The 25147-nt window shown below is 39.6% G+C and overlaps 1 protein-coding gene across 12 annotated transcripts in view; it reads right to left on the reverse strand.

The window, feature by feature from the left end:
• Positions 1-574: 574 nt before the first annotated feature.
• KLC1 (kinesin light chain 1) overlaps positions 575-25147 on the reverse strand; it is a 40570-nt gene continuing 15997 nt past the window's right edge. For 3 of the 12 annotated variants that reach the window (XM_077923723.1, XM_028751662.2, XM_077923759.1), the window contains exons 6-15: positions 24698-24785; positions 23740-23841; positions 22738-22911; positions 22157-22256; positions 19911-19960; positions 19762-19829; positions 17844-17952; positions 16473-16634; positions 11111-11241; positions 3539-6512 (exon numbers count right to left, since the gene is read on the reverse strand). In XM_077923723.1, coding sequence (XP_077779849.1) covers positions 6266-6512; positions 11111-11241; positions 16473-16634; positions 17844-17952; positions 19762-19829; positions 19911-19960; positions 22157-22256; positions 22738-22911; positions 23740-23841; positions 24698-24785 — 1231 coding nt within the window. In that variant the 3' untranslated portion in view covers positions 3539-6265. The other 9 variants (XM_077923743.1, XM_028752000.2, XM_077923753.1 and 6 more) reach the window with 9 other exon arrangements.

Raw genomic sequence — 25147 nt, forward strand, 5'->3', positions numbered from 1 at the left:
TTTATAATAGTCCCAAGGTTGCTTGACAGTTAGGGATGGAGTGCTTGTACTAGACAAGAAGTACAATTAGCTTCTCATTACACCAACTTGCCAAAGCCAATTTCTGTTATATGCAGGACCAGGGTGGTGAAGAATGGAAGAACCCCTATTACCAATAGGTATGTAAAATTCTCTCAAAGTTCAGTGGTTTGCAACAATCTGTCCCAAAATCCTACCCATTTAGCAGCACTGGGTCTCAGGACATTACCACACAGCTATTGTCATTTAAAATTCAATGGATATACCTCAACACACAAACCTTGACAGATGCACTCTGTAGACAAGTCGCTTGCTTATTAAAAAAAAATTTCTGCAAAATAGGTAAGCACTTTTAGCAACATTATATATCATCAGCTCAATCTAATAAAACTGCTTTCCTCTTATCCTATGACTAGATGTTAATCTTGCCTGATTATTCCTACTGGCCAGAGAGCAACCTTTGCTACCATATAGCCGTGACTCACAAAGACTTTCTCTCTCTCTCCACTCTCTCCTTTCTGCCTTCAATTAATAGCTCTGCAAAATGGAGACAGACTTGAAAATTATACACATTTTATTAGACTGACTGTAAAACCAAACTGCTGAAGCGTTTCCTCTTCCCAAGTTGGTCCCCTGAGAATAGACAGTGCATCACCCACAAAGTATATCAGGCAATTAGATTATTAATAAACAAACAGCCTGCCAGTAGCAGCTATCCAGTACAACTTTGACATTATTAGTAGCAAATTTCCAACAAGGCCCCTATCCACAGCAGCTGCTTCACAGTGTACAGTCCAATATGCTTCACTTTCCTCCTGTTCCCATTCTGAGCAGTGGCAGAAGTTTGAAACTCAAGAGACAACAGTAACAGTATTTCCATCTTGGAGAAAACAGGAGTGCTCTGCGTGACTGGAAAGACTCAAAAGGTGGTTGGCTTCCCAACCAGCCTATTGCTTGTGTTCTTCCCTCTCAGTTTAAAAATAATTGCACCTCTTTCCACTCATTTTTAGGCCCCAAAAGGCTGCAACCACCATGCTGAAGTACTGTCTTAGAGCTTCTCTATTCCACTAGTATTTTCTTTTACTTATTAAAGAACCTTGAAGCCCAATCACTAGTCAGACGTACTCTGCACATTCTGATAGCTGATGGTGCAAGGCTAACTGTACACAATCCTGGTTTTATACAGTGATAAACTTAATTCAGCTCTCAGTCATTCCATCAACATTATAAATAGTCCAACACACTATCCCCTTAACAGCTTTTAAAACAGCATGCCCCAAGGATACATTTGCACTCCTTTAGATTTCAGTACATTTTCATTGGGGTACATTTCCCCCTTGCTTTTGGAGGCTGCAACAGGGAGATCTGTAACACAGCTTTGTAGAATGTTTGGACTCGCCTGACAGGTGTATATCTGTGCCACCCAGGTGGGATTAGCATTGGCCACTAGCTTGAGGCAGGAATTTAGTCGCCTCCTAGGAACTTTTGTGGTTGGTGCTCCCGAAAGCGGCTTCAGTTTGCAGTTTTGCCAAGCTAAGATAAAAGCCGTAACTAAGGATAGGTCAGGGGTAAAGACAGTGTGATTATTAAGGTGGTGTGTGCCAATGATCTTCCTGAACTTCCCAGGCATGCCAGCCACACAGTAGAGCATGGGCCCTGGGTCCAAGATGCCATTACCTTTCTGGTGAGTGCAGTGGACCTATCTCCCATGCTGGCCTTCTGGACCCCAATGGGATGTTCAAAAGGTGATTGTGTCTAAGGTGGTAAGGGATGTCTAAGAAAGAGGGAGCACACGCTGAAGTAGCTGCTGTCCAAAGGCCACAATAGTTGTGGTCCATTTTGAAGTGTGGTGTAGATGTTTTTGGACTGGCCCATGTAGGAGATATCCAGCGGCAGAGCATTTGCTGAAAAGGCTGCTGCGGCCCCTGTTTAATTGGAACTGTGTTGTGTTTTGGCACCCTGAACCTTTGGCTGTCATAAGCCATAGATATGGAAGCCTTAATCCACCTGGCGAGGGCAGGGGGAGAAGGCTTCCTAGCTCAGCTTCAAGCTTCATGGGGAGGAAGAAAGCGAGTAAGAAGTCGGTCTAAATAGATGAGTTTTGGCAACAGCTCTTATTGCTCTGAATACACTCAAAGAGTGCCGTGCCCTCTCTGTGGAATGAGGGGCGTGGGCAACAGTTGGTAGGATGATCCCCTGATGCTCACAGAGAGTGAGTTTATATTTGGCACAAGACCACTCCATCACTGTGGAAGAAGCCTCTTCCTCACTATCCGAATCACCCTTCTCTCAGCATCACTCAGGCCACTCTTGCCGAGAAGTGGCCAAAGGAAAGGTAGAAGAGTTGTCTAAAAGACTGAGTAACTTCCCAATTCTGCGTGAACTGTACAGTAGACCAGTTCTTATGCTATTAACTTTGCAGAATAGTTTAATTAAACAATCAGTTAAAAACTTCCATTGGTCCAATCATCTAATTAATTCTACGCATTTCGTCCAAGAATCCTTAGGTAACCATCAGCGTGCACACCAAGAAAGTCAGAGAGATAGGAAAACATGGAGGCCAATTAAATGTCAATGTGGCTGAGCTCCCAAGCAGAATCATAGGGGGAAACTCCATGGTGGGGGCTGCAGGATTAGGAGAAATAGGCCTTGAAAATATAAGCCTGAGAGAGGTTCTAGAAACCAAGTACGCAATAAGCATTGAAGTGAAAGGCACAAAAAACAAGCCTTAAAGCAGGAAGTGGAGAGTGTATCTCCAGTGCTACTGCTTCAATCAATTGCAATGTAATTGTATCATTAAAATTCATTAACTTAATTGGTTTAATGTTCAGAAGCACACACACCAAGTAGCAATTAGATCACAAGGAAAGTAAACATAACACGACAGCCACCAATACTCTGGTTGTGGCTGGAATGGACCAGAATTACGAGAAGTCTTTGTAAGACAGGGTGGAAGGGGTGCAGAGAGAAAAAGGAGCATTTTAAAAACTGAATCAAGGAAAGGTGATCTGATCACCAAAGAGGAGAAACTCAGCCAAAAAAGCAGGTGAGACGAAATAGGAGAGAATGAACAAATTTGGGCCTTAAACAATACACCCCAGAGAGAATTACCAGAGGAAGGAACTTGAAAACTGAACCAACTTCTGGGAACACCCATGAAAAGTTTCCAGGAGGCAACTAAATTCCTGGTTTGAGCTAGTGGGCAGTGCTAATCCCACTTGGGTCCAATGGGTCCAGCAACCATCTCTATATTTGACAAAGAAGCAAATCTCTAGGAGCCTTTTTTTAATGTCACATTTTAAAAAGGCCTAGGAACAATAGTCCTCTCAATGACAACTCTAACCTAGATGGTTCTAGAAAGACCGTAACAGGGAACCCAAAAACTTTGAACCTCAGTGCATTGTAATTCACAAGGGAATTTTGTTTAGCTAGCATCTGTCCCAGAACCTCAGTGGGCCAAATCAGTGTGACTGGCACTCAGAGCTCTTGAGTCTGTCAGACAATTAGTTCGTCCCTGCATGGGGAAAAAGAATGGAAAGAGTTTATGCACAGTTTAAAACAATCCCAACCATTTAAAATACAAACGCTGGAGAAAAACAAAAGAACAATGAATAATAAGAATCAAGAATAAGAACAAAACAGACAAGTATTTTTCATTTACCGTTAGTTTAAGCTTTTTTTAAAACCAAGTTTCAAAGTGGTTTAATATATGAATAGGAAACTTTGCTCCAGTTTGGAATGGGAATAATTCTTACCATCTTTATCAGTGCCTGCGTTGTATTTCTAATCCAAGCAGGAATAGAAAGAGCTGTGAACATGAAGAGTTAGCTCTCCCCACAAAGCTCTGGTTTGGACAAAATGCTAAGCCATGGTTTAGCATTCAGAGACACAAGCCCACTCCTCTCCCCTCCAGTGCATCAATGTCCATTTTCAACCATGGTTTATCTGAACAAGCCAGGATCGGAAATTAAAAGTTTGGCTTGTCAGGACAAACAGTAGAACACAGTTTGTTCTACTAATTCTAACACAGTTGGTTGAAAATAGATGCTTCCAATCTCATGGCCAGACTGCCAAAGGCAGTGTGTGCGCATATGAGTGACAAGTCCTCTCCAACCTTCAGAACTGTTTCTTCCAGGAGCATGAGGAGGGGGCCGCAATAGAGCCCCCACTATATATGGTCTTTCGTGTCACAGCCCTTATGAATAAGCCACTTCCTAGCATGGGAGACAGATGCCTTGTAAGTGGTGAAATTCAGAGCAACCTTGGCCAACTTAAGAGAATACAAAATGTTGTACTCTGAAAGCAGTAGCAGCTGATGCTTCACCTTATCCAATACAATTTATTGCAATTTTCTGTGTGTATGTGCTGTGTCATGTACTTGACCCAGAAGGTGAAATTCTCCGACAGCCATTTTTTTAAAAAATACAGTTTTCTACACGAATAATCTCTGTGTAAGAAGAATGCGTGTTTATTGGAAAATGTTAAGAGTAGCACAGATCTCATCCATGCCATGAGATCAGGTTGCCTCAGCGGTTAATTTCTCAAGGCAGGAATTCTCCCTATTACACCTCTCTCTGGTGTTGTATTAAAGATCTGGTGCTGATTAAAGAATTCAGAATAAAAACCTCTCAATTGCCATTTATTTTTTCATACGGTAAGATAATCCAAAGAACAGCGGAATTTCTTTTCCTCAAAGTATTTGGATTGTGTTTCATGGATTTATTTTTGGAACTTAACACAATAACATTTTGAACAACTGGAAATGCTACTTTACAGACTCGCTCCCTTTCCTTGGTGTAAACTTTTCGACAAGTGCATCAGGTTAGTACTGAAGCAGTCGCTACTTCTTCACACAAGTTAGTTGCAGTTATGTGTTAGTTAAGAGGCACAATACAGAACACTAGTAATTTCGGTGAAGGTGTTATATGAAATACAGGCTAGGATCTTGGCACATGAGAAGTGTATTTCATGCAAATGGTATGCAAGGGCTACTGTTTTGCAGCCTTGGCTTGCCCTAATGTCACCCCAGTATATTTTTTTCATCAGCAAGCACTCAGTAGGTGAACTTTTAAAAGTAACCCTTATTTTAAAAAAATTGCTGCCTAGTTTCTAAAGAGGCCTGTGTCAGCACAGTTTCTTCTGCATTCATTCAAGGAAGCAGTTGGTATTCCTAGCCATCTATAAAACCATGTGCTGGATCAAATTGCTCTGGAAGCCCAGCTTTTTCAGGTGAAGGCAAGGGCCTGCAGTAGAGAAGATGAAAACTGAAAAACCCTAATACCCAAATTGAATTCCAGCCACTGTCACTTAGAACTCATTTTAGTTCAACTGTGCAAGTCTCTGTCCATGCTCATTATCTGGAAAGCTCACAGCAACCATTGCTATTTGACATTTATTAAGCTGCAATAATGTCCTGTATGCTGTTCGCAGGCCAACTATTCCACACTATTCAATGTAGAAGAATACAGCATGCAATTATTGTAACACGTCCAGAAAGGTGCTCATCTTTTCACAAAACCGAGAAAGGGAGATTGCATTCCTAAGCAGCCAAGAACAGTTTTCCCATCTGCTCTTGGTTTTCAAAGCTAGGGACAGGGATGTTATCCTGAAATGGACTTTATTGACTCTCTTGATAGCTCACAGCATGAAGTGAGCCACGGCGGCCTCTCAGCCAAGTGTGGCTCAAGCTTTCAAGAGCTCAATCAGCCTCTGTTAGCACTTTTAATATACTACAAGACAGGTGTGGCGTGTCCTGCCTACTCCCACTTGTGCAAGGGCATGTAGCTAACTTCTATGCCAGTATCAAGTCTCTGATCCCTTATTAAAAGCAGCTCCAGGTGGAGCAGATAAGAGTAGTTTAGGCCTGAAAAAATGTAAGCTTGTTCACCCTAATGGGACTTTTTCAGATTTTCCCAGGAGGACATAAACAAGAATTCATATCCATGGGATTTTCATGTGAGCAGAGCTAATAGATAAGAAGCATTCACCCATGCAATTCCCAAGTGTATCCTGAGGCGTAGAGTTTGGGAACAGTTTTACCATCTAGCCCCCTGTTTTCCGTAAGGCCCAAGTATCTGGTGTTTCCACTAGCTGCTATGGGACTCTACAGGATGCTTATTTTTGAATTACTTACAATATCAGTACATGACAAGACCCATTCACACATGCAAGCAGCTGTTTACAGAGTTGCCACTTTTTCTTTTTAAGGAGTTTGGCTCACACAGCAAAAAATGTGCAAAGCAGTTCATCACAGTGTACTGCCAAACATTGCGCCATATGGTCCAGTCTCTAAACAGCCGACTGAATGTTTGAAATCAGAACCAGGAATAATCCAAAACTGCTGCCATTTTAGTGACCGATCCAATTCTTCAATCCAAGCCCTGCTAGTACCATCTACTTGCATTAAGAATATGATAGGGCTTCTTACTTGAAAGTGATCTTCAGTTGCCTTGCCACCCATGTTAAGAACATTCAGTGAGCTGGCACGCTTCATGCTGGACAGTGAACATGCAAGGATAAACCAATCAGAAGGGCTGAAATGGAGCGCTTTGAACACATATGTATACAACAAGAATTTTACTGCAATGTAACTCCTAGTATCTTCTAAAAGATAACATTTGGCGCACATGCATCTTCCTTAATCTAAAATATATCAAAGCTAAGACCCCAAAAACATTCAGGAAACACTAGATGTCATTCCATCTGCAGAATGTCAGTTACTAAATTGGATCTTAATCTGAGAGGTGTCCAGTCTCTTAGAAAAAATAAAAATCAATAAGCTACCCAAGATAAAGTTGTATAAGTAGCATTAGCAAACCCATCAAGAAGGAGCATTTAACCAGAGCCCTTGGTGGGCTTCAACATAATTAAGGCTTGGATATTCAAAGTTTTGGTATGATTTATAACTTTAATGGAGAATGGGATAGATAATACAATCTCTGTCTTGCCTGGATTGTGGGGTGAAACTTGTGCAAGGCAGTGAAAGCTCTGCTATTCTAACAATCATCAAATGAAGCTCTCAGTTTCAGAGGGTATTGTTAATACACTGCCACATCAACAACTAACAAATTTATAGCTGCAATATATGTATTGCAAAAGTATGTGAAGTTATACCCATAGTGGTTCAAGGATTTTTTTAAAGAAGTTATCCAACATTTAACCATATTGCAATTTAAAGTGCCTCAAAAAATCTAGGTAGCGTTCATTGCAAGATGAGGAGCCACCACCTATATTGCAGAGCAATGCGTGAGCAATTAATATTTCTCCATAACATTAGCTTCCAAATCTTTTTCACAATGCTGTATCAAAACGGTCAGGCTAATTCCAAAATGCATTCCTTGCAGGCAGACCCTTAATGTGCAACTTTTACACAGAGTAGACTCACTGAAATTAATGGACACATTTAAATTGGTTTCGGTGATGTCAATGAGTCTATTATGAGTAAAAGTTGTATACTATTTCCTATGTGTAGAAGAAACTACCTGTCCCAATTGATAGCTCTAGGAAACAGGACTGCTCTCACTAGCCACTTTGTAAACTGCAGGACAGGGAACCTTGCTGAGAAACCTACACTGAAACCCCCTCGCACTTTTGCTAGAATATGGCGATCCAAATTATTTAGTCTCACAGACAAATTAGGAGAAGGGGACATGCTGATACAGGTTAATCGGAAGGCAACGGCCAGGCCTGACAAGCGTTCTACCCATCTGCATCAAACCGCAGGGTGTAAAAGCACTGTTCTCAAAGAGCAGCCCTCTGTGCCACATAACAGATTGTTTTGTTCTTAAAACTGAGACTCTTGCTAGCCAGGGAAGAAAAGGAGCTGGTTGTTCAAAGTGAAAATGGCTCAGGGTTCGTCTAAAAGTCCCAACAAGAGTGTACACAACACTGAAGTCAGTGGGATTTCACATCCTTAAAAATTATGCAGACATTTGACTATAATAAATCTGTAACCTGGCAATCAAAATAAAGATTATGAATGAAGTTATACATGCTTGTATAGTTGGGCATAATCTTTACGGCTGCACCTACACAGTGTCAGTGCCACCATGATTTTATTTAAGCAATAATTTTTTTTAAAGCCTCCAAAAACTACAATGCACACGTTTTTAAACGCAACACAAGTGTTAGCAACACAAAGAAGCAGCAAGCCATGCAGCGTTGACACCTGTGTTATTTATTTATATAAAAAAAAATACAGTAAAGCGAAAAAACGTTAACTAAATATACATAACACACCACATAGAGCATGAACACAAAACTCAAATTCTAAGCAAATAAAAAAATAAATAAAAAGTAGAAATCCGCAGATGCAATGCTGAAATGTTAAATAATGAACAAACAAAAATACAGTGTTTCATCATGTCCATGAATTGTCCCTATATAATTTTAGTAATTTTAGAACAAAAAGTTAACTAGCTATATGTGACCATTAAAAATTTGGCAAGTGCACTTGTACATTTTTCAAGTTTGAGGCAAGACTGAAGAGAACTGGTTTATTTATGATTTTCAGCATTTCCTTTTGCATTCGAATCTACAACTGGTTAATAGCACTAGTATTATTGCAGCACATCTGAAATCTCCTTCGAGAAGGTATCACTGAGGTAGGAGTCTTGCTTGATTATATCACTACGCTCACGGAGAGTCTGGGTTTCCTTAAATGTTCAGAAGAACAGTAAACCAAATGTTAACCATGAAGCCGGTTCCATCTTTCAGTTTTAGGGATTAGTAGTTAATCAGAAAATTATACCACCACATTGCGGGGATAGTGGTTAAAAGTTAATTGAGTAATAGTTGATTACAGACATGAAGGTGCTGAGAGAGACTGCTTAACTGGCTCCTTCCTCAATTCAGCCCGACACCTCTTCCCCCGCAAAAATATCCAAAGAACCACACAGTGAGTTCTCTGCACCTATGGACCTTGGTTGCTCATCAATAGCACCCTAAAAAGCATGAAGGCTCTTAAAAAGCCAGGTGCTTCAAAACCAGTTTATGTGATATGGTTGGGGGGGAATCAAAGTCAAAACTCCTTGTTGGGAGTGTTGAAATCATTAGGCAATGGCTAAAGTGGCTCTTTGTATCCTAGTCTATACCTGAGGACATTTGGAAAAGTAGGAAAGCTTCTGGCTGCACACATGGGGTGGGGGATCTAAAATGTTTAGCTAAAATTCTTCAGAGCAACACCAATATGTAACTGTTCAGAGTTCTATATATTTGTAGAGACTGGTAGAATACCACTTTCATTAGGACAAATCAATATTCACAATGAAGAATGCAAGACTAAGGTTACACACACTGGATAATACACAATCTTGCCGTTCATGTTTTTCCCTATCTTTAATTGAAGATACTTAAAATAAAAACTAAGAAGTTTTGGAAAAAAAGAACTATCCCTTTGGGTGGTATGGAATTCTAGATGAAGCTTCTAAACTGTTTAATTATGTCCAAATACTTGAAGAACTTTCAGATGGATGAAACTGCATTCCTGAACTGTGGGGGGGGGGGTTGGACTAGATGGCCCACGGGTTCCCTTTCAGCTCTGCAATTCTAGATTTATTTTCGAGATTTATTTTCCATTGCTCCAGAGGATAGGACCGAAACAAAGAGCTTTAACTTACAAGTGGATTTGAGCTAAATATTACTTAGTTATTGAATTTGTATACTGCTCTTCATCCATAGATCTCAGGGTGGTTCACAATATAAAAATACAAGTTAAAAACACAAAATAATTAATAAAAACAAGAACAGAAACAAAACAATAAACTCCTCTCCTCCGTTAGGAGGGAAGCACTTTCTTACAAATAAGCAGTTCAATAGTGGGAAAGATTGTCTTGGAAAGAAGTGGACTCCCCTTCTTTAGAGGTTTTTAAGCCCCCTATCAGGGATGCTGCAACAATGGATTTCCTACACTAGCATGGGATTGAACTAGATTACTTTCCAGGATCCTTCCAACTCTAGGATTCTATGAACTTCCATAATGATCTGCAGACAAGTGCGTAATAATATAATTCATCTCAAAACAACTATTTCCCCCTTTTTAGAGGATCTCCTCCCGAACCGCCAACGTGCAGAGTTCTGTGTAACTCTTAAATCTTGTACACTATATTATGAGCATTGGTTTGTACTAATCAAGTGGTCATTTTACAAGCCCAGCTGACGTCTTACAATAAAACTAACACTGCAACTTGCACAGCAGCGATAGTATTCAACTTCAGTGAATACAAGCATCAAAAATATCTTCAAGCCTAAAAAAAGGTTCCTGTTAATACTGGCTAGTTCCCATTTAGAGAACAGTGGCTATTTACCTGCTACTGCAGTTCTTCTGATACTAATCTCTGCACATACACATCATGGATAACAAAACTTGGATAGCTGACTGTTTTGCACAACAAATCCAGTCACATGATCCATGTAGAAGCAAGTCTCAAGAGGAAGACTTATTGGTACTAGTGCCATTCATATTTCTGGTGTATGTCAAGGAGTGGCTGGTGTATTTTGCTTAATTTTCATTTCAACAATAATTTACACTTGTCTTCTATGCAGAAAGTAGAGTGGCTGATATTAGTATGTAAAAAATGTTGAATGAAAGTGCAAATATTTATCCAGTTAAGTAAACATGAAGCATTTCAATAACCTATCGCAATCACATTTATACACACACATTCATAAATGTATGTTAAGTTCTTCTGAACCAAATATGCCCTAACCCTGTTCTCAGAATTAATATACTCATATTTTATTGTTAAAGGGGAAACTGCTGAAATTCAGCGAAGTGCATCAATATTTTTCCTGTGTGGCAAGACAGAATAGGTAATTCTGGGGCAATTCTTTCTGGAGTTTACATAACATTGGAAGTTTTGCTTTTACAGATCCATTGTTTACAATCAAATTGCTAAGTACAGAGAACAATCTTTCCAGCTGTTAGGGCTAACTTATAACAAGTGCTACAAACATCCTTTGTGTTACATTTCTGCGAGATTTGCCGTCAGATTTTATGCTGCAATTCACGCACGAGATACAGCAGAAAAAGCCGTTATACAGCATGATGGGTACAGCACCAAGCGTTCCAGCACATCTAGAAATAAATAATTACCCGGGGTTCTTTGGTTCACTCTCTCGTGAACTTCCTCCCTTCAGCTTTCTAACCAACTTCTCACTGCTGCGTCTAATTGAAGCACGAAGTTTGCTAAAGGAGCCACTGCGTTTTAGAGATCCAGTACCATCCTGAAAAAAATGAGCACATTTAAAACTGCAAAAGCTTTGCCCTTCTGTCACAGTTCAGCAGTTGCTACAACTACAGTCCAATATTCTTACTTTGCTACCATTAAATGGTAAGAACAAAATTATATCGCTTAATTTCAAACAAAATTTAATGGCGTGTTTTTTAAATTTGCTGTCACCTTCTCTGGTGCTCTGAGATGAGCACCAGAAATCTTATGAAAAGCATTATTTGTATTTATCAAGCATTCTTCCAGACACAGTCCAATATTATCCCCCCTATGCAACCAGATTCATTGAGATGAGAAGTTACACAGCTCCGCAACATCTCAATGAAGCTTACTCAGGAGAAGGTCCTGAAGGATTGCATACACTTCCTTAAAGAAATAAGAGATTAGAGAAAACTCCTAAGTCCCTCACAGATAAAATACAAAATTAACAAATGTATATTAAAACCTTATGGATAGGTGCAGTTTCTTACAGGATATATAAAGTTTTTATTTGCAGGACCACCACACCACTCCATGCTAACCATGAATACAGTAAAAGACCACCACCAAGCAGTAGCATTACATGTTTAATGAATTCGTTCACTCTAACCTGGGCAATATGTAATAAACATGCACATAAACAAGAACAAAAGCATATGCAAGCATTAAGTTCCATAGTGAAGTTATTCTACTTTGTGTCCTTAACTGTGTTCCAGAAAGATAAAACGTGAATCTAGAGCTTGCTTCACATTACATTAGTTTATTTTATAGTACAGTATTTGGAGACATGTTTTTTTAATAGTTCTTATTTTTCCAGAAGTCAAGTTCGTATGGCCAAAGACCTATTATATTTATTGCTTGACAAAGAAATCCATGTGTACTTAACTGCAAGTTAACAGTGCCTTGGAGTTTCTAGAAAGCCTCCTTTCCTACAGTAGCTATGCAGAATTCAAAGTACTACACAGCAGACAGAAACAGGCATCAGTTGGAGTGAGTTTATTAGAAGTTAGAAAGACAAATACACAAAGTCACCCAACACCAAGATTAGTAGAGAAAAGCGTAACTGCTGAACTTTCACATGAAGACTAAACAGCACTGCTACTTTAGGATAAGCATAAGTGAAGACATCCAGAGTTCCATATTGATGTTAACCCATGTTATAGGTCTCTAAATACACTTTAAAGCACTGTGAGCACATGCCTTGCTTTTTTAAATAAAAAAACCCACCTGTATATTCTGTAAAGGTCACCATCATGCCATTTTAATAACACCTTGTGTGATAATTTAAACTACCTTTCATCATAGTGAAACAGCTACTTATCAAGTTCATTCTTAGTTTTGTTAATTCTCATCTGTTACACAGCAAATGGTTATTAACACCACATTTTGTAAGACTAGATACATATCTGGCAAAGCTAAACATGTACAGGGAAAAAAAAGGAACCCTTGCCCCAAAGAGAGAGAGACACCAGCACTGAAGAAGTGGCCATTTTTACAAGAAGTGCAGCTCTGACAAGGATCTTAAGGGATTGCTAAATACACAGCAGTCAGTAGTGGAGAGAAGTTAGAGCTTGAAGATGCTGCACGCCCGCCATGCAGGAGACAGTGTAAGAATCAGAAAAGGCATCTAGGCCTGTCAGACAGAAATGGAGAGAGAAAAAACTGAATGAAACTGTTGTGGGGAGAAGTTCAACAGTTTTCCATTTTGAGCTTGTTAGTCTTAACAGTATTTCTAGGTCACCCGCTAATGTTGCGTACAAATTCTCAAAATCAGCAGAGACAACAGCTTAAAAAATTCATAGTATCCATAATGCAAAAGAAAGCCAATGGAAAACCGCAAATCTTCTGTTGTCTTTTATTCTAGGTTCTATATTGCGCAGGACTTTGAACTTTTAAAGGAATCAATATATTTTCCTTAAATATATATAAAATCCTGTTCCTATGTTTAATAAAGGCAAGCAGATACATTACTTTAAATGAAAGGTGTATATTACGGCATGCGAGATTCCAATTTTTAAAACTACACAAGCCAAAATAAAAAGTGATGAAAATAAATCAATTGGGACAAGGTGCATCAATTTAAGCTTTAACTTCTATGAAATGAGATGTGCCCACTCCAACAGCACTATCAACCAACCCATATTACAAAGCTTTAGTGTTTCATTAGAGTGAGGATTTCCAAACCTCGTTCCTGGGAATGCTGGAGTTCCCTAGAATTTAGTAGGGATTCTTTAATGAGATTAGAAACTGCAGACACGCTCCCCTTAGTACTGAACGTATTCTGAGCTCACATGAAACAACAGTGAGATCTAACGGGACTGCCCAGTGCCTATGTGTCTGCAAACATGCCACATAGTTATCTAGACTTTTAGAAGACATCTGAAGGCAGCCCTGTTTAGGGAAGGTTTTAATGTTTAACAGACCATTGTATTTTAATATTTTGTTGGAAGCCGCCCAGAGTGGCTGGGGAAACCCAGCCAGATGGGCGGTGTATAAATAATTTTATTATTATTATTATTATTATTATTATTATTATTATTATTATTATGCACAGGTGTTCCTTAGTGGAGAAGATCTGCTGAAAAGTGCTTTCCTGGAGGTAAACAGTTTTTAAAACCCTTACACAACCATGCCAGTAAATGGACTGAGATGATTCGAGATCGTAAAATAATGAATGCTAATGCAGAAAAGGGAATCTATGGCAAGGACCCAAAGAGCCTTTTGCATGCAGCTGAGGCACTTCGACCCATACATGGAAGTTTCCATTCAGTGGCTATCAAACCACTAATGCTAATCATTAAATCACGGGCATCCAATATTGTGCCCTCCGGGTGTTGTGGGCTCCAACCCCGATAATCTCTGACCTTGTTGGCTGGGAATCCACAAAATCAGGAGGGCACCACATTGGCTACCCTTGCATGTGATAGTCATAAGTGAAAAGCACCAAGTAGGCAAAATCAGCTTTGGCTTATGGCAAATGGGGTCACTGTACTTCAGTGGTTCTGTTCCTACCTGCAAAGTTTGTTTCAGGGAGTAGCACTGGGGAACTACCCATCAGCCCCCTGGCACTTATGCTATGGGATGCCACAGGCTGGCCCCTCTCATGCTGTTTAACATTGATATGAAGCTGTTGGAAGCTGGGGGTTTGGAATGAAGTTTGATTAGCACATCCAAGTCAGGTGTGGCTTGCAATCCCAAGGCCAGCGTTTAAATGCTGCAGTAGACTGGATGACCTTTAGATAACTTAAACGATCCTGGCAAGACAGAGTCCTTGTGGGTGAGTGCTTCATCTGGGGTGTAGGCCAGTTACCAGTTCTGGATGTGGTTACTTTCTGGCTTGAAGAACAGGCACATAGATTCAAAGTACTCCCTGGGTCATCATTGGAACTAGAGACCCAAGTGGCCTCAGTACCTAGGAGTGCTTTTTACCATAACTGGTATACTAGTCATGCCTTAATAAGGACAGTATGGCCACGGCACTCTATGCTTTGGCAACCTCAAGACTAGATTACTGCTATGTGTTTTATGTGGGGCTGCCCTTTGCCTCAGTTTGGAAGCTACTGGACTGTCATGAACATTACAGAGAAAGAAAGGATGGGATACAAAATGAGATAAAATATTAATAATAATTGTTAGATTACTATCATGGTGAAGAAATGAGCAGAACTGAGCACCTGCAAAATTAGAAAAAGTAAGAATGCCAACATGAAATGGGGGAAATGTAGAAGAAAATCAACTTCAGTTTAGAACTTGAACATGAAAGTAACCAAAACGGAGTGAAAAAGTGGACATGCAAACCTAAATGAAATAGAAACCCGTTAATGCCACATTATTTTAAAGGTGGAACATTCCACTCTGGAAAAGTTCACTTTCTGAGTTTTATCAAATGTGAATGTCACTGACCTAGAAATACTGTTTAGTTATTTTCTTGAATGCCCCTGTCAACCCCACACCTGCATGCTTTTTAATTAAAACACAAAATGGATGGGAAAAAATGCTTCCCTCACACTTGACAATTTGAAGGCATGCCAACTACAGAAGAAAAAAGGGAAGAGTACAGTACACAGTTCTAGTGCCAGGGGGACAAATTAAGGAAGTATTAAGGTGATAATATTTGTATTATATGCTGATTGACTGTCTTAGGACAACACACACCAAAGCCAATCTGAGAAACAGTGGAAAGAGAAACCTTTTTCTGCATCAAAAGAGCAAAAAATATAGACAGCTACAGCAGCCTTTAGGATCCTAAAGCTCTGGCAAATGACAGAGTTATAGCTGACAAGTATTCCACTATGAAACAGAACCTACACACCACAAGACAAATTTAGAAAAACAATCACTACTGCAATCTGACTAAACGTGTACTGCATAACTAAACCACCACAAGGCTGACACTGGCAATTTGCACCTCAGAGCACTCCATGTATGTGCCCAGTGCCCAATATAACCGAAATCAAAAGTAGTAACCATCTCAGTACTACCAAAATCTTAAACTGGTTTTACTTGTAAAAGACACCAAATAACAAGCAGGTTCACAGACACATGTTAAACAATGATGGGAAGTTTTAGAAAGGTTTTGTTATTGTAACCTGTGGCACACCTTCCACGTTAAGCAGTGGAACTAGACGTCGTGAGATAGGGAAGGCCTCACTTTAATCAAGGATCTGGCAGGCTTCCATAGGTAAATGGAAAGCAGCAATTTGTCATTGGCAGATGGGTAGATTTTATGTTTGCACCATCATGATGCCATGAAACAGCAAGAAACTTGCATCCAGAAACCTATGTTGTGTGTAGTTTTTGGTTTAATTCTCCATACCAATTCCATTTAATTGCACAGCAGTGCTTTCTAGTGAACCAGAGAAAAAGGAAATCTTCTGAAACAAAGGGGGGATGTTTTTTTTTAAAAAAAAAAGGGGGGGGGATAATAAAGTAAACAAATTGCCATCCTGTTGCGTCCAGTATTAAAACAACAAACCACTGGTCAGGATTAGGTCCTATACATTAACCAGGACATTCAATCAGCATTCAAACACTTCTATCTAAATCCAAATTTTAGTGAGTTTTTCTTAATTTAAGCTTAATTGGTCAGAACTTACCCTCAAAAGCAAGATCTTATTGCTTTTGCTTACATTAAAAACTACAGGTGCTTATGAGCCAAGAACAACCCTGAATACACAACAGAATGATAACTTAACTGCTATGCCAATCTAGGTTTGGTTTTTTTCTTACACTGTGTACTGTACTTACCCCATTCCATTCTACGCTCATACTCACTTCCTCTCCTCCGTCAGGGCCACTCTCATACTTTACCACGTCGACATTGAGGCTCTCGCGGCTTCGCCTTCTCTCTATACTTTCTGGGTCATTGAGCACTTCAGCAACTCTCTGTTTGTGAACATTATCAAGACCCTGTGAGCCAAGTAAAGGGGAAACAGACATTTTACTTTGCACTAAGTAGTTCAGTGCCATGAGTGAGAAGAGCAATTATCATCAAGTTACTACGGAGTCTACAAAACATTACCGAATAAATAAGCACCCATTAGCTGTATACGAAGCATAACCATGAAGCACATTTTACAGAATTACAAAGGTAAGTTTGAGGAGAAAATATTGTTTGCATATTATCTACACCAACAAATTAACGTTCTAGTAAAAGTAACATGCTTTGACTAATTTGTCTGAAGGTGATAATTTCGCCAACAACCCACTATATTCTAACTAGGCTTGTCAATTCCGTTAACTTAGGCCAGGTTCAAGGGGCTGCATATGGAATTCTCTGCAAAACATTTGTGTTTTAGTTTCCCACCCTTCCACTGCAGCATACATGCACAGGTGCACACACACAGTCCAATATGTTCCTGAAGGTCAGGAGACCCTTTGAAGCAGGACAAAGGGCTGCAGTTAGAAAGGAAACATTGTAAACCCCTCTCCTGAAGTGGAAGTGCTTTCTGCTGGCATGCACAACTCCTTAGATCCTGGCCTTACTTACTTCCCCAGTTTAAAAATCCTCCACTAAAGGCAGTTTCAGGATTTCTGTCCTTGTTCCTAGTAGCATCCTTTTTGATGTCAACCCAAACTGCACACGATACTGCAAATGTGGCCGTATCAAATATTTTATATAAAAGTTATTGTTACTCTCCACACATTTTCTTAAAAAGTGAGATTTTTTTTTAACATAATATCATTAATGGGAACATTTTTAAAAAAAATCAGAGTAAAAGAATGAGTTATCTAGTTACATATTTCTGAGTGTTCATACTAAACTTCAGGGTGGTACCCCCCCATGGAAGTTGGGATTTCCCCTCTGGATTATTTTGCCAATATCTGCTTCTGAAAAACAATAAAGGCAGTGCAATCTCCTAACCATGACATTTCCTCCTTTCTCATCTGCGTAAGTCCACCCTCATCTACAGTATGTTTTAACCAGGATATAGCATTGCCACAGGATCTGTGTTAAATCACGATTTGCACTGAAGCAGGCTTCCAAGCAGAGGTACAAAAAGAAATTCTAGACAGTTCAGATTCACTGTAGTTAAATTCAAATTCTTTGTAACAAAATACTAATAATTGTAGATTAACACTATCAGAAGTGAAACGCTTGATGAACAAAGCACTTGCCTGTTTACGAGACCTCATTGCTGCCTCTTCTAATGTTTCAGCAGCTTCAAACTTGCCCTGGCGTCTGTAAAGTGCTCCAAGATTCTTTAATGTAGTTGTAACTGTTGGACTACAAAATATGTGTTTAAGTTAGATTCCGACAGGAGACCATTGCCTCCCAAACTTGAAACCATTCTGTCTAATAGTACAGCAGAATATTCCATTAAAAGCCAATGCTCGTCATAAATTTATAATGGGCACTTAATGCTCACAAAGAGTTCTGAATAGGTCTGCAAATGCACAAGCAGTTATTTACTAGAAAGACCTTTTGCCAGGGTACCATGTATTGTTGCAGCTATTGCTGTCCATTACATAACTAGGCTAGTTCTGAAGCAGTAACCTTGACAAAGACACAGATCACATATTCCTAGCGTCCTCCTTATCAGCCCTGCTCAATTTTCCAGTCCCAAAGGATTACAAAAAAATGCCTGCTATATAACACTTAAGTCTGATGCATGATTCTCTGGTTCTTGTCTCTTGCTAGAGAGAATGCAAGAGAGAACACCCTCACATATGCTACTATTTAAAAAGCTATTATATCACACACATAAATTAGCAGAAACAGAGGGATATTGCAGCAATGAAAGGACTAAGATTACTGAAACTGTGACAAGTGACAATTCCTCTGCTGCACCTTCCCACTCCCCGAAGGAGGGCAAGTCCATCCATGCATCAATATACCTTTTAAAATATTATTTATTATTTTATTAAATTTGTATCTGTAGATCTCAGGGCAGTTCACACAATACATAGAATAAAAACAAGAACAAAAGGGAAGCAAAACCCTCGGGAGGTTGTGGACTCTCTTTCATTGGATGTTTTTAAGGAGAGGTTGGAGGGCCATCTATCATGGATGCTTTATCCCAAGTTTCCGGCATTGCAGGGAGTTGGAATAGATGACCTTTGGGGTCCCCTTCCCACTCTACAATTCTATGATTCTATGAAAACAATAATCCCCACCAACACATTTAAAAAGGTACAGGATGCTAATCAGCCATAGGCTCCAACCCAAAATAAATCCAAGACCCTGAGTCCATTCTGAAGTTGGGAAATGTAGCAATGGTGGGCTTAACTTGTAGCCAGTGATTTCAAACAACCACCTCTATAAAAGGACGGCCAGTAGGGTTTTTAGCAGCCACTGAGCATCTCTCCTGACATGGAAGCTCCAGCCTTCCAGCCATTACTGCACAATATTCCAGTCACTTTATGCTTCTGTTTCCAAATTTTATCTTTCTAGGTATTTACGCAAAGCCAAGTCTCTCTAGCTAGTATTGCAACACCAGTTTATTTGGATAACTGTTTCAGTCACGATCAAGACATTTCCACCTGGAGAAAAACCTGTTCTGGGCATTCTCCTAACACCTCCAGCAAATTTGGATGGGTGGGAACCTTGTTGCACTAGCCAAAGTCCTTGTGCAAGCTTCCACTAGTGAGACCAGTTAACTGAATCTGGTTAATTGACCAGTTAATTGAATTAAGGTTATATTCAATTAACTTTTACTCGGAGTAAGGTAAAGGGACCCCTGACCATTAGGTCCAGTTGTGACCGACTATGGGGTTGCGGTGCTCATCTCGTTTTATTGGCCGAGGGAGCCAGCGTACAGTTGTCATGTGGTCATGTGGCCAGCATGACTAAGCCACTTCTGGTGAACCAGAGCAGTGCACGGAAACGCCGTTTACTCGGAGTAGACTCATGTAAATTTATGACCCTAATTCTGCTGGGTCTACTGTGCATAAAAGTTAGTTGAATACACCTTTATTAAGTTTCTCCATATGGACATTTACCATTATCTTCACTATGGAGATTTCCAGAATTCAACACACTGTCAACAACATTATTATTTTAATACTTTAAATGTTTTTAGGAAAGTGTACCTACCTGTCAACTTTGCAAGCTTTATACCAGCCTCCATATTCACCAAAAGTAGTGCCATCTTTTTGCTTTCCCTAAATTGCAAACAGTGTGTTAAATTGTTATCTTCAACACTATAAGGAAAAAATAAATTTCTGCTTCAGGTATCCGCTTACTTTGCATTCTTCTCTTTCTTCAGCATGCATCCAGATCGGTTTATTTTCATCTATGTAAAAATAAGGTAAGGGATACTGTGTGAAATAAAATGACCGCATTTGGCCAGACCAGCATTGTGAAAGAATGCTCACCATTGCAATCCTATACCCACTTATGAGGGAGGAAGCCCCACTGAACTTAGTGAAGATTACTGCTCAGTAGACATGTATAGGATTGTGATGTAAAGAAACATTATGGAAAGCTACAGAGATATCCACCCCCTATGTTCCCAGTTCTAGGACACTTTATTCACTGATCAGAAGCCACTCACAGTACTATTGTATATAAATGATGCAAACCTTGAATTTATCAAATAAGCTAAACAGAGCAAAGGGTCATCTTATCACACTGTGACAGAACAAAGACATATTACAAGTAGATGTCTTGTTTTTTTTCACAGCCTAAGGATACGAAAAAAGAATACCTAGAAATCAGAGTTACAAAATGGTTGCAATTGCTCTTTCAAAGCAGCTTTGATGTTAACCGAATTGCAAGCAGCACATGCAAACAGAAGCTTAGTTGCCTGCTAGAACATATGGAGACGTCACTTTTATCACAATGACAACTTTGACACTTCAAGCAAGCTGCTTACATAATTAACTCATCACAAGGAAGCCAGTGCTCTGCAACTACTGCTTGCAAACTATATTCTGCCAAGTGTATTAACAATCCAACCAATTCCTTAAATCGCCCAATTAAAATGTATGATTCTTCAAGTCAGTCTTTTCGGCATTATTATTATCATGATAACCTAAAACCCTCTGAAGAATTCTGCCAAGACTTGTAAAACGAAGTCTAGAGCCAAAGAGCAACTGCAAGCATGCCCAACAGGATTAGACTTTGCTTGGACTAAAGAGCCAAGTGCTCTCCTCACCTTCCCCCTAGGGCAGGCATAGGCAATCTCGGCCCTCCAGATGTTTTGGGACTACAACTCCCATCATCGCTAGCTAACAGTGAAGGGCCTCAGAAATAGAAATTCCAGCATGCTGTTATCAAAGCAACTGTTACAAGACGGGCAAGGCCATAAGCAAGCAGACAAACAAAGCAACTGTTACAAGACAGGGAAGGCTGTAGGAGGCAGACAAACAAAGAATGAGTAAATTAAGAAGTGTTAACCTTCAAAAGGAGAAACATGGAATGTTAGAGCCTGATTGGATAAGAATGTAAAGCCTCACTCTCTGGGTTTTTTTGTGTACAGTCTATAAAAAGTGGGCACACCCTGAGGGTGTGCAGATTGTGAGATTATCGCGCTGCACCTTTGCTTTGCGTATGCATTGCAAATAAACCCTGTTATAACCTGTAAGGATGTTTGCCGCTTTGTGTGAATCTGTGCTCCGGGGACCCTATAGCAGATATGGAACAGGTCCAACAACAGGACCAGTGGTCAGGGATGATGGGAGTTGTAGTCCCAAAACATCTGGAGGGCTGAGGTTGCCTATGCCTGCCCTAGGGGCTCAGTTTGCATACCATATTAAACCATGGCTTAGCACTTGTGTGTGCTGGGATGAACCCAAAGAAAGCCTTGAGTTTGCATACTCCCTTCTCTTCTCCCCCCACTCCCGACCCACAGGTGGTAGGAGGAGGACGTCTGCAGAACTTAATTTCACTTTCAATATATCCTGGCTTATCCTTAACATATAAACTACAAGTTGTGGTTTAAAACAAAATCTACGCAGTAAACAAGCAAGCTTCAGCCATGAGTTATGAATCTGGTTTGTTCAGAAACTGACTAGAGTTTGCTTCAAACCAAAATGTCTGGTTAATACTTTAACAACAAGAAGGATTTGTGAGAAATGAAATTATATTTTGCAGACGTTCTTCTGCCACCAGGAAAGGACAAGGGAAAGAGGGAGCTCAAGGCTTTGCTCATGCTTTTGCCAGCTTCTGCACATAGAATTAAATAATGATTTAGCATTACATGCTTACTCAATTTATCATTATCAAATGTGAAAATTCCTCTCAATTTTAAAGATGTTTTGCCATACAGCATGGGGGGGGGGGAACCTAGAGAAACAATGGCTAAACAACTTGTCAAAGCATTTCCTGTAATGATTTCTAAAATGATTTCTCAATATGTTCTGCCATTATTTAAAAGCAGCAACAACCCGTGACCTCTTACAATTAACGAAGGACTTGAGTCTCTCCTATTCACAACCCCTAGTTACTCCAACATGAACTAACTTTCCTTCATAATACAAGCATTTACCATCCACAGAGCCAAATTCCCTTTCGTGGGCACGAGTAAGGATCTCTTTGTACAGAGTTTCGGCTTGCTTAAATTTGCCTTGTTTCAAGTAGCAGGATGCCTGAAAGAGATGACATGAGCACAGTCAGAAGTTCAGAAACATGGTATCTGAAGGCAACTTGCTTAGCACATTACAAAGGGTTGGATCCAAATGTGTTTTTCTGCCTGCATAACAGTCATTGGAAGCGAACTTAAACCATTGGTCTATCTAGCTCAATATTGTCTATGCTAATTGGGCAGCACTACAGAAGGTCTATGTTACATGTCACACTAGAGCATGGTGTGGAAATAGTGACACTAGATCCAAAGTTGTACTTCATCCAGACCAGCAGAAGCGCAGTAATTGTAAGACACGGTATAATGTATCACTGCTGAAGGTCTTCCTCTAGCACATGTGCAAGTCTTAGTGTGGCAGTACTGGCACTAGGAACTATTTTCATTCTGCTCGGTGTTTTGGATCCAAGCCCATGTTTTCAGCAAATGAGAAATACAGTAGCTCACGTCTCATTATTACCGGTATATACACCACTGTGCAGACATACCAAATTATTCTTGGTTTTTGCTACGTTTGGATCATCCGGCCCCAGTTTTGTTTGGTAGATCTCAAGTGCCCGTTGATAGTAGTATTCCACTTCTTCATATTTACCCTGGTTCTGACATAGTAAGGCCAGATTATTTAACTGTTTGGCAACATCTGGATGGTCTTTTCCCAGTACCTAGAAATAAAGGAACACTAGGTTACCACTGTATCACCTGCTTTTTAAATATAAACTTTTTTTAAAAAGCTGTCACAGTCATATTTACACTAGTATTGGCTCAGCTAGACTCAAGCCCCTATTTATACTCCACCTCTGGAAACATTATATTAAACAAATTTAGCCAGAATTATTTACATATTATACAGGGGTATGGGAAATATTCCAGATCACAACTTTCCAGGTATAAATCCTTCAAACCTCCACAAGAAACTTCACAAAGAACTTCCGCCTACACTATGGGAGGATTACTACTTTCCACACTAATTCCTTTCCTTTTCTGTCATTCACCCCACTTCTACATGTGCAGACTTCTGGAAAGTTAGGGTGCTCCCCAATGCCTACTTTTCATCTGTTTTGCATTCCAAATCATATGCACAAGGTAGATTTCCAAAACATATTGCTGTTTTTGAAGACAGAGAAATAGCATTCAAAGCCAATAGTATGTAGTGCAGGAAAAAGTGGCTCAGAACTGTGATGTGTGACAGCTGTCATGACACTGCTGGAATAAAATATCCCATCTGAGATGTTGAGTTCTTCCTTGATACCTGATCTCCCTGCCTCGTAACAAATATGGGGTTTCCTGTCTTTTGAGAGCAGGTTCTGACACATCTTTAAAATACAGTGAGTTGATTTCTAAAAACTTAATAGATCATTGCAATAAAATCCTAAATGTGCACAACTGTACGCACAATCTCTATTTTAACCAACACACACAGCCAATATCATGACAAGTCTGAGACTTAAAAAGCAGAAGTCAGCAAAAATAACACAGTTGTTCTGAGCTACCTTCTCTCTGATTTCCAATGCTCTCTTGCATAATGGTTCAGCTTCCTTGTATTTTCCTCTTTTTCCATAAAGCACTGCAAGATTGTTTAAAGTTGCTGCAACCTGCAAAATGAGGACAAAAGCTATGTAGGTCTACTAACATACCTGCTGAAATTATCTGGGGAAAAATTAAGCAGCTCCTAGAGCATTCATTTATTTGTAATTCAGATGTTTAAATACTTGTGAAACTAGGAAACATAAAATGTGTCTTAACTAGCACAGTGATGCCCAACCTTTGGCAGCCTACAAATAGTAGCAAATTGTTGTTGGACTGTACATATTTACTAGGTTGTTAAGTAGAACCAAGTAGTAAGATCCAGCAAGCATGGAATAAGTCATGCTAAAGGACTAGGTCTATGTTTTGAAAGTACTGGCCCAGAGCTAAAACCTTAACTGGGACAAGCATGTGGACAATAGATTAGTTATAACATACTGGCTGGGAAGCACTGGGCTAGGAATATTAGGAAATGCACAATTGTGCTCGATGAAGCAGAATACTATATTAGTTTCATATCATAGAAAGGACATCTGAAATTATCAACGGAGAGTATTTAATAAATGGCTTACGCTGAAAAAAAGTTTTTACTATTGCTCCAAAAAAGCAATCCAAAAACACATTTGAAATATTTCAGAATTTCAGATAAATTCATCATGTAAATGATTCAGAATCAGACAAGTGTGCAAGAAAGTAATTTAAGTGGACCAATGTTGAAAGAGTTTTGTGCTTAATTATTAAAAGTGCAAGACATTATATTGAGAGTTACCTACCTGAATGAAGTTAACGATAAACCAGGGCTTAAAAACCTTCCTGTTGAGTTAATATTAAAATGAGTTTCAAAGGAAACCAAAAGGACTTGATACTACAAAGAAGGAAGAAACAAAAGAAGGAAGAAACAAAAGAACTATCTAATATACAAACCGCTGGATGATCTTTGCCCAAGGTCTTTTCACGAATAGCCAAAGCATCATTCAGTAAGTTTGCTGCATCTTTGTATTTATTCTGGTCCCTAAATTAGAGAAGTCATGATTAACAACCATATATCATGAAGATATTATTTAAGAATTCAGTCAGGAAAATCAGCAAGAATTGGATTCAGTATCTTAAGTATATGAAACTGTCAGAATCCAGTGCAGATTCTGCTCTTTTCATGTCTCAACCCATGAAGTGCCTATTATTCAACAGAGTTACAGCACAGTGGCTAGGTACTAGAACAGACCACGCTGATAATCTGAGGCTGCCATCTACAGCTCTATAAAGAACAACAACTATGGACAGTATACCCAGTTCTCCTCCCAATCTAAGATCATGAGATGCACCAACCAGCACCAAAACAAAATGCAGATTCATTTCCTAAGCCACTAGCAGCAA

The sequence above is a fragment of the Podarcis muralis genome, chromosome 1 (assembly GCF_964188315.1).
Source record: "Podarcis muralis chromosome 1, rPodMur119.hap1.1, whole genome shotgun sequence".
Taxonomy (NCBI): Eukaryota; Metazoa; Chordata; class Lepidosauria; order Squamata; family Lacertidae; genus Podarcis; species Podarcis muralis.